Below are 14,221 nucleotides of genomic sequence, written 5' to 3' on the forward strand. Positions count from 1 at the left end.
TGGTGATGATGGTTTTCAATGTATAACTTGGTATACGAAAATGAAAGCTCTAGAGGATACATGCTATTTATGAGGATCTTTTTCTGCATGTTGCTTCTTTCATTTTCATTTATATGGTTAAATATAAGTCTTTATGTTCGAGATGATTTAGTAACATGTTGATATAGTTTGTTAGTTGCATATGTTGTATTGAAACAACATCGTTTGAAATAAGCACATGTAGACATCAAAACGAAAAAGGCCACATATATTACTACTTTTTGCACAATCAAACGCAACTCAGTTTTCTATAGGATTCAACTCATGTCCCACGTAACATGTACTCGCTACAAGATGGAACATTCTCCGTTCGATCAGTTATTGTCCGACGATGAATGCCATTAAATCGAAGAAGCATTAAACCGCTGGTCCGCTGCTGCATCACATCGTCTCCGTCCCGTACAGGTACACACGAATACAGGAGTACAGTAGTACTTATCAACTGCTGGCTGCATGGGCCGCTACCTATCTGCCGCTCGTTACTGTGGCACCAATTCTGCAAGAAATAGGAGAGCTAGTTTCATGTTTTTATACTTTTGTAATTCATCTAGGGCTGCAAACACTCCGGCACACCTGTGTGCGAAGGTTGCTTGTACGCTGGTTGTGACGAGCAGTTGGCTCGATTGTATTCCTGATTTCCTGGTCGTTAGCCTTCTGGCTGATGGTGAGGGGTCAGTTTTAGCTGAATAAAAGCTCTCAAGTTTTCCCGCAAAAAAAAAAAAAAAAGAAGCACGTCCGGCGCAGTTTGCGTACCGGAGTGTGCTTTTTCATTTTTCCAACGACAAGAGTGTGTTCAAATAGAGAAGAAGATCAGAAGAAGGGCTAAAATAACCTACTCCCTCCACCCACGAAATATGTCACAGATTTGTTTAAATTTGAATGCTTCCAGATACTAAATATTAGCTAGATACATCTAAATTTTAATAAATCAAACATGTTACGTGGGACATGAGTAGGTTATTTATCTGATGAAATACTACTACCTCCATTCTAAGGACTTCTCTAACGGGCGGTCAGCTAATGGAAAGTGTTATCTGAAGCTTCCCGCACGAGCATTGGCGGACCTTTGTGAGGGCAAGATGGGCCGTCGCCCCCAACCTAGCAGGAAATAGCAGAATCTCTTCCACGCAATGGCCCATCTAATGGTCAAAACCAGCCCATTTCGCCCCCCCCCCTCTCTTTGATTTGGCCGAAGGTCCGCGCCTAGGCACGAGCATAGTCAACAACAGTTTCGGTTCAAAGGGGATCTTTAGTTTCGATTGGTATTTTCAATCGGGACTAAAGACTTTTTTAGCCAAAATTAAATTGTATTAGCTTGTTAAAGATGCTTGGCACTAACTTCACTACCTTGTCATTTTGGAAAATACTGTTAGCTTGTGAATAGTATGTCCTCTTCCCCCATTTTGCTAGTTATATAGAGGTTGGGACCTACCATAGAAGAAATTTGCAGGAGAGTGAAGAGATTGCTGACATGAATAGATCAAGAATGAAGATGGAAGCGTTCACAGGCTTGTGGGGCAATTTTCCCGAGGCGAGCTCCTCAAAGATGTCGTAGGGCATGCGCATCAACGACATATTCGAGAAGCTCCGCCACGGGAGATTTCCCAACTCTTTCCTCCGGCCATGGAGATGAATCTTCCTACCTTCATGGTTAGCTTGTTGAGCTGCTTACGATTAGCGACGCTTCTTTTAGGCGTGGAGCCGCTTCGTCCTTCGTCTTGTTCCTCCGATATGATTTCGTGCGTTACATATATTTTCTAGCTGAGCAACGTACCTGGTGGAAAATGAGTACTACTAGTTTTGGCAAAATCTAACTTACTCCAAATTGCATTTTCAGCTCGATGATGGCTATACACTCTCAACGAATAGCCGGCGAAGTCATCTGGCCAGCTCAGTTGGTGAGTCGTGACGGTTCATCCCACGGATCAGCAGTAGCAAGATCACGTCCGCTCCAAACAGTGACATGGAATCAAATCTGCTGTCGTCGTCTTCGTCGTCGACCGATCAGCTCGATCTTGTCGGTCGGGAATCGCTCGCCCAAGAAAGATGGTAGCTCACGGGAGGCGCGCCGTGCGTGGCTCGCCTCGGTCGCCGTCAACCCGGTCGGGTCCGAATCGCCTTGCGGAGCGAGCCTGAATTTTCCGACTTTGGCTTCTCACCCGGTCGAGCTGGACTCGACGGCGAAGCATCGAGAGCGATCGCCGTCCGCGCTGGCGTTCCCCGGCGAATCCACCTCGGCCGGGGTGAATGACGACCGTGAGTGACAAAGCCAGGAGAAGGCCACGAGTTCTCTCGGCGCTCTTGGTCCGTCGCCGTCGTGGAGAATGGTAGGCACGTACGTCCACATGATCGACCACTCGTCACCACGCCTCCATCAGCTGCTTTAATTCTACTACTGCTACTACTCCCGATTTGGTGTTGATTGTGCTCATTCATTTCATTCCTTTGTGCCCAACGTGCCGTACCGGGCCGGCGATGGTTCGTGCGCACCAGCGCCAGCGCCGGGGGACCAGGCTGCGCAGGGCAGAGGCGGGTCCACAGAACCCGGTGCCAGTGGGGATTTCCTTGCACTCTACCTCCGGATTCTCTTTTCCCCCTTCTGCCGCCCCTACTTTTGCAATCAAATCCTGCCGAGAACTTGGATTTCACAAACTGGTTCGTTCTCAATCTCAACCCTTGTTTTCTTTGTTTCTTCATTCACAGGCCGGGATTTAGAGTCAAGCTCGTTACTATTTACAAACGGGTTCATCCATAGGTAAGCGATGTTTTCACTTTTGGGCGAATTTTTTTTCTTTATTTTGAAATGCATCTGTGATTTACATATATTTAAATGTTTAATAAAGTTCCTATTTTACCCGCAAAAAAAAATGTTAAAGAATCATAAATGAAAAATTCATGTGTACATCGTCACATTCTACGTGCGCACAAGGTCTTCCCGCGGATAATCGATTTATCGTTTGGACTATATAAAAAAACAAAATTTGATGCTAACAATTGGAAATATGTTTATTGGTGGGGAGAGCGTATGCATCCCGAAGCCGAATTGAATTTCCGATTTCCGTTGGGAATAATAACATGCCGGCCAACATGGACCACACTACCAAGAAGGTTCCTCGCCCTCTTTTCGTAGCTCTCATCTTAACCTTGTCATATGCCTCCAACCATGTTGGATATTTATACGAAATATACCTCAAGCTTTTGTTACTCTGCCTAGCTTGTCTATGATCACGAATCTTCCAATCCTTTCCTACCGCACTTTGATGAACTCTGTGTTCCTCCTCTGCTTCGTCTTCATCTATCCATTGTCCGATTGAGCATCTAATGCATTTCCTTCTTGCAATAGTCGATATATTCTATAGTTGCCCCTTTCTAGTAAATCGGCGAAATTTGGTGTGTCGCTTTACTTCTCACCCTAGTCTATGATCTAAATTGTGCCCTTCCCGACGTAATGTTAGCCACACTAGGGTGCGCTTGATCTTCACTCACAACTCTAACATCAGTCAATATATTGATGTGTCGTTGTTGTGTATCTGAAGAGGCGAAGAAACTATGTGTGTGTGTGTGTATCGAGGGAGTGGGGAAGCGTTTTCTATTCAAGCAAAATACCTACAGTTTGGCTATATGCCTAGTGACACAAAACATAAGTGATCATGATTGTTTTTGGAACAGCAGCTTTGCGACCCATTTGACTATGCATAGTGAAGAAAAATCAGTGAATCCATAAGTGATTAGGTTGTACTTCCTCCGTTGGCAATTACCCCGTGTTTTGAGTTTAGTTGAAGTCTAACTTTGTAAAGTTTGACAAAATTGTGGAGGAAAAAAAATCAATATCTACTATATAAATTCTATTGTATATCAGAATTATTATAAAGCATTTATTTTTAAATTATATGCACTTGATTCATAAATGTTGATATCTTTTCTTATTCTCGGTCAGACTTCACAAATTTTAAATTTTACTAACCTCAAAACGCGAGGTAATTATGAATGGAGGGCGTACTTGTCTGGGACTAGCATACTATGGCCTTGTTCGGTTTCACGGATTACGGAGGGAATTGGCGAGAATTGGTATTAAATTGGATCTGAACTATAATTCTTTCCAATCCCTTCCAATACAATCCAATACACTTGAGAAGTGTATTAAGTGAACAAGTGGATTATCACAATCCCGTTTGGCCCATCTATTTTTCAATAGTATTTTTTTTGTTCCCTCCAGTTTTTCATATTTTGTGGCTACTAATTTTGCACAGTAGATTAGCAACACTTTTAACAATTAGACAGTCGGCCTAAGTTACTCTAAATTATTTTCGAAATGAAAAAGTCAGCGAAGGCCAGTAATCGAGATGCCTCATTGCCATATTCTGGAGGGGTGCCTCTGCAAAATCTCTCCCCAAAACAGAGCCAAAAAACCCTCCTCTGCCTCTGCGTCTCCTCCCCCGACCTGGCCATTATTTATCCCCTCCCCCGACCCTCTCGCCACCAACGGCCTCCGTCTCCTCCTCCGCCGCCGCCGGATTCGCTCCCGCTACCGGCCGGCACTACCCATTCCCGCACCACCACCACCGCCGGCCGGCCGCCGCCATCCATCTCTACCTTCCCACGAGCCTCGTCAAACATCACTAACGCCTCTCCCAGCAGCAGGTCCACGCATCGGCCGCCTCGCGCGCCATCCACCTTTGACTCCCCAGGTCCAGATTCCCGGTCCAGATCTAGCCCCCCGATCCGAGGAGCGATGAACGGAGGCATCGCCCCACCGTCGGCGGCCGCGGCGCCGACGCCGACGCCGAGCCACCGGCGGCTGCCGGACTTCCTCCAGAGCGTGAACCTCAAGTACGTGAAGCTGGGCTACCACTACCTCATCACCCACCTCATCACGCTGCTGCTGCTCCCGCTCATGGCCGTCATCATCCTCGAGGCCGGCCGCACCGACCCCGACGACCTGCGCCAGCTCTGGCTGCACCTCCAGTACAACCTCGTCTCCGTGCTGCTCCTCTCCGCCGTCCTCGTCTTCGGCGCCACCGTGTACGCGCTCACCCGCCCGCGCCCCGTCTACCTCGTCGACTTCGCCTGCTACAAGGCGCCCGACCACCTCAAGGTCGGCTTCGACGAGTTCCTCCGCCACTCGGCGCTCTGCGGCTTCTCCGACGACGCGCTCGAGTTCCAGCGCAAGATCCTCGAGCGCTCCGGCCTCAGCGAGGAGACCTACTGCCCGGAAGGGATGCACGCCATCCCGCCCGAGCCCACCATGGCCAACGCGCGCGCCGAGGCCGAGTCCGTCATGTTCGGCGCCCTCGACAACCTCTTCCGCGCCACCGGCGTCAAGCCCAAGGACGTCGGCATCCTCGTCGTCAACTGCAGCCTCTTCAACCCGACGCCCTCGCTCTCCGCCATGATCGTCAACAGGTACAAGCTCCGGGGCAACGTGCGCAGCTTCAACCTCGGCGGGATGGGCTGCAGCGCCGGCGTCATCGCCATCGACCTCGCCCGCGACATGCTGCAGGTGCACCGCAACACCTACGCCGTGGTGGTGAGCACCGAGAACATCACGCAGAACTGGTACTTCGGGAACCGCAAGTCGATGCTCATCCCCAACTGCCTGTTCCGCGTCGGGTGCTCGGCGGTGCTGCTCTCCAACCGCGGCGCCGACCGCCGCCGCTCCAAGTACAGCCTCCAGCACGTGGTGCGCACGCACAAGGGCGCCGACGACAAGGCCTTCAACTGCGTGTACCAGGAGCAGGACGACGAGGGCAAGACGGGCGTGTCCCTCTCCAAGGACCTCATGGCCATCGCCGGCGGCGCGCTCAAGACCAACATCACCACGCTCGGCCCGCTCGTGCTCCCCTTCAGCGAGCAGCTGCTCTTCTTCGCCACGCTCGTGTCCAAGAAGCTCTTCAACGCCAAGGTGAAGCCCTACATCCCGGACTTCAAGCTCGCGTTCGAGCACTTCTGCATCCACGCCGGTGGCCGCGCCGTCATCGACGAGCTGGAGAAGAACCTGCAGCTGCAGCCGGTGCACGTGGAGGCGTCCCGGATGACGCTGCACCGCTTCGGCAACACCTCCAGCAGCTCCATCTGGTACGAGCTCGCATACATGGAGGCCAAGGGCCGCGTCCGCCGCGGCGACCGCATCTGGCAGATCGCCTTCGGCAGCGGGTTCAAGTGCAACAGCGCCGTCTGGCACGCCCTGCGCAACGTCAAGCCGTCGCCCAACACCCCGTGGGACGACTGCATCCACCGCTACCCGGTGGAGCTCGTCGACGGCTTCCCCGCCCACAGGCAGCAGCCGCAGCAATAGCATCCACATCCATCTCCATTACCGGAGCTCCAGATACAGAATTTTCAGCATGGATCGATTCAAATCCATATATGGTTGGTTACCAGTGACATAATTAGTGTACTGCAGGAATCTCCAGGCTTGCTGCAAGCCTGCTCTGATCTGATCTGTATGCAACACTCCGTACTCATCCTCCCCATTGGATTGTTTGGTGGCCTGATGAGTACTTCAGGTTCAGGGATCTGGTGGTTCATCCTGTTTGGGAGAGCCTGGGTCCACACCCTGCCCTGCCCCTGTGGTAAGTTTTACAATAGCAGAGATTGTTGATGAGGTCAAGGATAAACAAACCTGTTGTGTTGTTGTATGTACATTTGTCTCTTTTAGCCATTGCTGCCGATTTATCATTCACTAGACAGTGGTCCATTGGAGGGGCCAATCTTTCATTTTTGTTACAAGGGAAAATGGATTCATGCTAATGACAAATACCATCTTGGTTCTGTCGACTGAACGATGGAGCATGCATTTGTCATGTTCCATCGATTTTTCTTCTGCTTCATTTTCTATGGTACTGACCATATATAAATACATTGTACTGTTTTCCTGAGGTTTTTTTTTTTAATCGTGTCCTTGCTATATGAAAATCAGACGCCAATGCTGGCATCTTCATCCGTTCCTACTTCATTAGAGGGCGAAATGCCTCTTGTTTCGTGTGCTTATTTGTTGGTCAGAACTAGTACAGTACTTTACTTTAGCTTTTGAATAAGAGGTCATGCTACCAGTTGTGATCTTAAACAAGATCTTGCGACCGCAATGGGCATCAGTTTGATCATGTTTCAATGAATTTGCTGATTCTGATTCTTTCGTGTTGACATGGATACAGAACCTAGGCATACTTTCCTCAGACCTTTGCAATTACCACGCTCTTTGATTTAGTAGAGTACATATCTCCGGTGCTTCGGATAACCAAACTCTTGACCGTGTTTGCAACATCATCTGGAGACCGGAGGGGATTTAGTGTCCAATACATGATTCATCTCTATGAACTGGCTGTCCACAAAACAGAAATCCCATATATCTACTGTACTTCGTATGATATACAAAACGAAATCTCCTTAAAATGGCATCCGTGTTCTGTTTTTATTGTGCACGTTGGGTGCTGATCCGAATTTCTAAAAGAGCTAGCTCATCATTGCATCAAGAATTCAAGATACACGGGTTCCTTCCTTTTTAACTGAATCTGGAAAGTGTAGGAAAAAAGTTGCAATCAGACTGCAACTAACCCTGTATCCATGTGGAACAATCATCTCATCTCATCTCGCACTGGGACAAACTTTCTGCATCAATCAGATGATTCAGATCCTAATCTGCATCACGTTCTCTGTATCAGGTCAAAAACCGCATAATACCGAGCTACTGCCAAGGTGGCCCTGTGACCTTCATGGTACCGAGCTGTATATTCGTAGGCAAGTGAACTATTCTTACGAGGCATTTGACCGACGAGCTTGGGCAGGATTGGCAAGGCAATTAGAATCGTTTGACTGACCCTCAAAACAACACAGGATGGGCTCACCTCATAAGAAAATGAACTGGTCGACTCCTTTGACCGGAGTACTCCAGAGGGCAAGCCCTGGTTGTCCAGTACTTGGTGGGCTGTCTTCACGTTATCTAATGGGCTCCAAATTGGGGGTACAATACAAAGGTACAGCGTTGGGCGCAATGTACGGTGGGACCTGGTCGGCCGGAACAGTGTGCAGCACACCCTAAAAACGGTAGCAGTTTTATGAGCCACGGCCCATCAGATCATGTACGTTTTCTCTACTTTTTTCTGTTTTTTTGTTATTTCTTTTAAGTTAATTTTTTCATTTTTCGAAATTTGAATATTATTTCGCAAATAAAAAATTGGATTTTTTTTCTTCAAAATTTGAACATCTTAAAAATCTGAATAAATTCAACTTTTGAACAATTTCCAAAATATACACATTTCCAGAATTAAAACTCTTTTTGAAAAAGTTATTTTCCATAATTTGAACAAATTTAAAATCTGGACGAATTTCAAATATGATTAAATTTTTAATTTTGAACGGATTTCAGGACAAATTTCTAAATTTGAGCAAATGTAAAATTCGAACATTTCCGAAAAAAGAAAAAAAAACCAATCAGAACCTAGAAACCAAAATAAACCAGAAAACCAAAGAGAAAACCACCAAAAAGCTGGACGAAAAAAGTCACGGACTATGGGCCGGCCGATAACACGAAAGAAGGGGTGTGCAGCGACAGGTAACCGCCGACCTGGTTAGTGTATATGATTCGCCTAATGTACTTTCAGTGAGAAAACCATTTTCATCAGAAGTTTAAAGTGGCACACTTAAAAAAGAAGTTAAAACTACCTCCCTCCTGATTATGCAGACCTAGCTAGCCGACGCATTCTCTAGGCCATCGGGAAAACAACCTCCACCATAAGTCGGTTCCCCCCTCCGGTCGGCCTCACCGGCCCTAGGAGGTGGGGAACATGATCCATGAGTGGAGTATTCAATATATTAAATAAGATTTTTGGTACCCATCTTCCTTTCGACCTCCATGCCAATGGAGAAGGTATCGTCTACAATAAGTAATCTTTGACCCTTTGTTCGACGACGAGATCTTGTTCCGACGTCAATGGTTGTGTTGGAAGGTTAAATTTTCTAGTTATGGTCCGTTAGACAAGGAGCAACAACTACCACCGGACTAGAGCTCGTCGAGCAACCTCTAAACATGTCTTGTCGCCGCAAATGAAGCATCACCAAGAACTAGCTCCAATAGACATAGGCTCTCCAGCCATCCCTGCAGCTCGGATGGTGCCTTCAAGAAGGGTAACGACGTTGTGACACCGCCACTGCCCAAACAGGGGATAGGGTTTTCACCCAGGGCAGGGGTGGATCAGGGAAAAGGGGACCTCGACGAATCCTACAAGGAGGGAACCGGCGCCAGGGGGTCGACGACATCGTGGCCACCACTGGCCAAGGGTTTCCCCGGTCCTACCCCCCCCCCCCCCCCGCCCCACCATCCACCTGGCGAAATCACCAGATCAGGCGGAGGGACTAGAGTTTCACCGGCCAGGGACAGAGATCTCCCTAGATCTGCCACCAAGGGCCGACTGGAGTTGTCGGCCTTGAGAGAGGCGCATCGTAAGAGGAGGGTGGCGCCGAGCAGCATCCTGAACCCCGGTGAGCCCAGCACAGTGACCTTCCTCCAAGTGGCCGTACAGGGAGCCAGAGGCCGCAACCAAGGGCCAATTCCCCGCCGCCCTCTTCACTGGCTCCGCGGCCTTCGGCAGACTAACAACGCCTCTGGGGCGACGAGGAGGGGGAGAGGGGAGGGAGGATTGAGGAGGCAGCGTTCTAGGGTTCACTCTCTCGGTCGCATGGAGGTGTGACATGAGAGGAGCAGAACGTTTTTTTCCTGAATCCCACCGGTGATTCCCTATTTATCACGTTTACTTGAAGTTGATTCCTCTTTTGATGGTTGAGGCCGTATTTTTCCATGTTGTTTAATGTGTAAATTTCCTTAACTGCTAACACCGTAGTGTGAATCTTTGATCCTCTTGGAACTTCTTATGATTTGTTCCAACTTTCTCAATTTCATGTGTACAACACTTTTTAGCGGTGCCCCTGACTGCATTGCTGTGTGTTGTGCCGATTGATATGCAGCTGCTTGCACTCTGCAGTCCACCATCATCTGCCACGCCTTCTTGATCTATACTTCGGTCATTATAATTTCTGATATACAGGAGCAACACAAACCATTAACACTGGCAGAGAGTGCAGAACCAGCCTCCTCATCTTCGTTTGAGGGATTCCATGATACCTGAAAGAGTAAATTTTGCACAGTATATGGTGGACCATAGTCACCAGAATATGTTGATTAGCATTCGGGTTTGAAGTTTACTAGATGGACGCAGCGCGCTCTGCCGCGCCATCCTCCGATACCAACATTCAGTTTTTGTTGCGTGATTATTCTTTTGTCGGCTCGTACATGGTTTTATTGTTGGTTCGCTGTGTTCTGTTGGTTTTATTGCTGGTTCGCTGTGTTCTGTCCGTGGATCCGGCTTGGTGAGGCTCAGCGTGTTTTGTAGGGCGATGCCTGGTTGAAGCCTCAGCGCGTTTTGTAGGGCGATGTTAGTTGGTGCATCATTGCACGTGCGTGGGAGGTCCTGGGCATGTTGCTGCCATCTAATTCACACAGTTTTATGCTTTGTGATTCGTCGTCATGTCTCGGATATCTGGAACATATTAAAATGCAATGAAATAGATTGAGAAGTTTGGTTTCGTGCAGGGGAAAGTGGTTCCATGCCTTATGTGCTGCTAGTCAGCATGCTTTATTTATTTATTTTCGAACTGTTCGAGTCCCAAATGGGATTGAACACATAACATTACCAGAAAAGAACTAAGAAAAACCATCCAAACAACTGCCAAATTTTACTTACAACCAGATAAAGCCTAAGTAGCATCAAGCAGTCTTTTTACAGTCAGTACCCTGCAACAACTGCAAAATCGACGGTAATAAACGACACAGACATCCACCTAAGAGAAAAGAAACCCACCTAACTATATGGCTGCCAGAAGCTTCTTCCATCAGATGGCACAAAAGAAGACTTTAATCATTCTCTTCAGACGCCTGGAGATACTCACGTTGTAGAGGTCTCACCCTTGACGAACAAGAAGGCTGGAGAGAAAGCGCCATTGCCTGTATAGGACAGCATGCCGAAACTGCATCCATTCACTCTTCGATGTAAATATATGAGCTCGGGTGTACTACTATAATATCATTGTGTTAAAGGTCAAGTCCACATTTAAACATCTCCTGAAATTTTTGCTCATGTCAAAGGAAAGCTCCTGCTCCTCCCAGGTGAGAAAACTACTCGAAAAGTTCTCTATATTATAGTATAGGGCACGGAAAAATAAAAATATTCTCAGAAACAATTGATAAATGAAATGCAGTTTATGGAAGTCATGCACTCTGTACTTGCTCTTTTCAGTTCCAAGGAATGTTATACTCAGAGCACGGAGCCTATTACTTGCGGTCATAATTATATGAACTATGAAGACTAATAAACTAATCAGTAATAAACTGATTTCGAGAAGGCTTATGATAAAGTCAAATGGTTTTTCTTACAACAAACACTCAGAATGAAAGATTTTTCTGATGAGTGGCGTGCTCTAATTCATAATTTCATTTTCGGAGAAAGTGTTGCCATCAAAGTCAATGACGATGTTGGCAAATACTTTCAAATGAAAAAGGGATTGAGGCAAGGAGATCCGCTTTCACCTATGTTTTTAACATAGTGGCAGATATGCTTGCTATTATTATTGAGCGCGCAAAAGTTGATGGTCTTATTGAAGGTGTAATACCACACCTCGTTGATGGTGGTCTCTCCATACTTCAATATGCTGACGATACAATTCTCTTTATGGAACATGACCTTGTGAAAGCGACGAACCTTAAGTTGATTCTATCAGCTTTTGAGAAACTTTCAGGTCTTAAGATTAATTTCCATAAAAGTGAATTGTTTTGTTTCGGCGAAGCCCAGAATGAGGCCTCCCAATATGCTGAACTATTCGGCTGCGGGCTTGGCCAGTTTCCTATTAGCTATTTGGGTATACCGATTCATCATCGGAGACTTACATTAGCTGAATGAAAACTTGTTGAGGAAAGACTTCAAAGGCGGTTATCTAGTTGGAAAGGAAAATTACTATCTCTAGGGGGTCGATTGGTGCTCATTAATTCAGTACTAAGTAATATGGTGCTGTATATGATTTTCTTCTTCCAATTACCTAAAGGTGTCTTGCATCGGTTAGATTACTTCCGATCTAGATTTTTTTGGCAAAGAGATAGTGAGAAAAAGAAATATCGGTTGGCCAAATGGAATGTAGTTTGTCGACCAAAGGACCACGGAGGGCTTGGTGTTCATGATCTTGAAATCAAAAACCGAGCCCTCCTTGGGAAATGGTTATTTAAACTTCTTTCAGAAGAAGGTATATGGCAAATAATTCTAAAAAGAAAGTATGTAGGCTCGAAGGCTTTGTCACAAGTGGTTTGGAAACCTGGTGACTCACATTTTTGGGCTGGTCTTATGGCGACAAAGAAATTCTTTTCTCCTTTTACAACTTTCTCTATTAAGGATGGATCTCAGATACGGTTCTGGGAGGACAGATGGCTAGGGCCTACAACCCTTCGAGAACAGTATCCAGCGTTATATAGCATTGTATGCCACAAATCTGATACCATTGCAACGGTGATGCAACAAACACCTGTTGAAATGTCATTCAGACGGGATTTACTAGGTCCCAGGCTAGCATCTTGGAACGCTTTGCTTCAACGACTAGAACGGGTACAGTTGACGCCAGGTCCGGATGTGGTTAGATGGAATCTTAGCGAGAGTGGAAAATTCTCGGTGGGTTCAATGTACAATGCGCTGATTCAATCCGATACACCAGTTTACAAGAATACAAAAATATGGTCTATGAAGATACCTTTAAAAACGAAGATTTTTGCTTGGTACCTTCGTATGGGGGTAATTCTTACTAAGGATAATCTTGTAAAGCGTAATTGGCAAGGTAGCAAAAAGTGTATTTTTTGTCATCACGACGAGACAATCAATCACCTTTTTTTAGTGTCAATTTGCGAGATCTATATGGTCAATAACCCAAATAGGTTCTACCTTGCATCCACCTCAGAGGGTTGCTAATATTTTTGGCAGCTGGTTAAATGGGGTAGATCGTAAGTATAAAACTTTTATTAGGGTGGGGGCGATGGCCATTATTTGGTGGCTTTGGCTATGTAGAAATGACAAGATTTTCCATGATATTAACTCTTCTTGTTTGCAGGTTGTCTACCGATCCACCGCTTTGCTCCGTTCGTGGTCTATGCTACAACATACAGAGAGTCGAGACCTCTTTATGGAGGTATCTTCACGATTGGAGGATGTGGCGAAGAATATTTTTTCCCAACATGGATGGCGGCGTAATCTTCGGATTGAGCCTTCGGTGTCTTAGGCGTTCGCCTCTGTTCATGTCTTCTTTTAGTTACTCCAAAGACTTTTGTTTTTGTGCGTGTGTACGCTGATACTTTTGTGTGTGTGCGGCTGTGTGCATCTTGTTATGCAGAGGCCGGGTGTAATGCTTATTATAAGTAATGAAAGCGCCCTTTATCGAAAAATAAGTAATAAATAGCACATGACCAAAAGCACATCAGACTTTATTTCGCAACTCGTAAAAAATGTCGTAAACCTATGCTTGTGAAATGCAGACGCATATGCACCTGGAGAACTCCTTGAGTATAAAATACCCAATATACTATGGGCTCCCATTTAATAAACAATGAAACAACATCATTACATCAATATATTTTCCTTGGTGGAGTTTGCTTTTGTCTACCAGGTACCACCCAACATAGACATGGATGCAGTCTCGATTCGCACAACACTTGATGGGGCTAAGCTGTCTCGGTAATGCTTATTTAAAAAGTCAATTTAACCACCTTAGATAATAACCCCATCAATATTTCGCTCGACTGGTGTCTTCCATCGTCCATGGTGCATACTGGTCTTGAACTGCATGCCATTTGGACATTGAAACTGAACTGAAACATCCAACATACATTGGTGCCCATTAAGAGAATCTAAAAGCATACTGGAAAGTCTGCAATCTACCAAAAAAGTATCTAGAGATGAGCATTAATTAAAAATAACAGCTAATACTACAATATATGTTACTGGAATTCACAGTAGAGCCAAAGATACAGAACCACAAAAACCAGGAGCTAAATTCGATTATATGAAGAGGTATCAGTGAACCCACGAAACAAGTAAAATAAAATAGATGCATACTGCTTGTAAAATAAAACAGTGTCATATTATGTTATTTTACAAAA

General features: G+C 46.1%; 1 protein-coding gene across 1 annotated transcript; it reads left to right on the forward strand.

Moving 5' to 3' along the window:
• The first annotated feature begins 4,519 nt into the window (after positions 1–4,519).
• LOC124707087 (3-ketoacyl-CoA synthase 4) lies at positions 4,520–6,810 on the forward strand. Its single transcript, XM_047238740.1, has one exon. The coding sequence runs from the start codon at positions 4,772–4,774 to the stop codon at positions 6,332–6,334; it is 1,563 nt and encodes a 520-aa protein (XP_047094696.1). The 5' UTR covers positions 4,520–4,771; the 3' UTR covers positions 6,335–6,810.
• The last annotated feature ends 7,411 nt before the right edge of the window (positions 6,811–14,221 follow it).

Source organism: Lolium rigidum, chromosome 4 (assembly GCF_022539505.1).
Source record: "Lolium rigidum isolate FL_2022 chromosome 4, APGP_CSIRO_Lrig_0.1, whole genome shotgun sequence".
Lineage (NCBI taxonomy): Eukaryota > Viridiplantae > Streptophyta > Magnoliopsida > Poales > Poaceae > Lolium > Lolium rigidum.

What these genes read in the sequence shown, in the direction of transcription:
- LOC124707087 (XM_047238740.1), top strand. Translation starts at nt 4,772, where the DNA reads ATGAACGGAGGCATCGCCCCACCGTCGGCGGCCGCGGCGCCGACGCCG.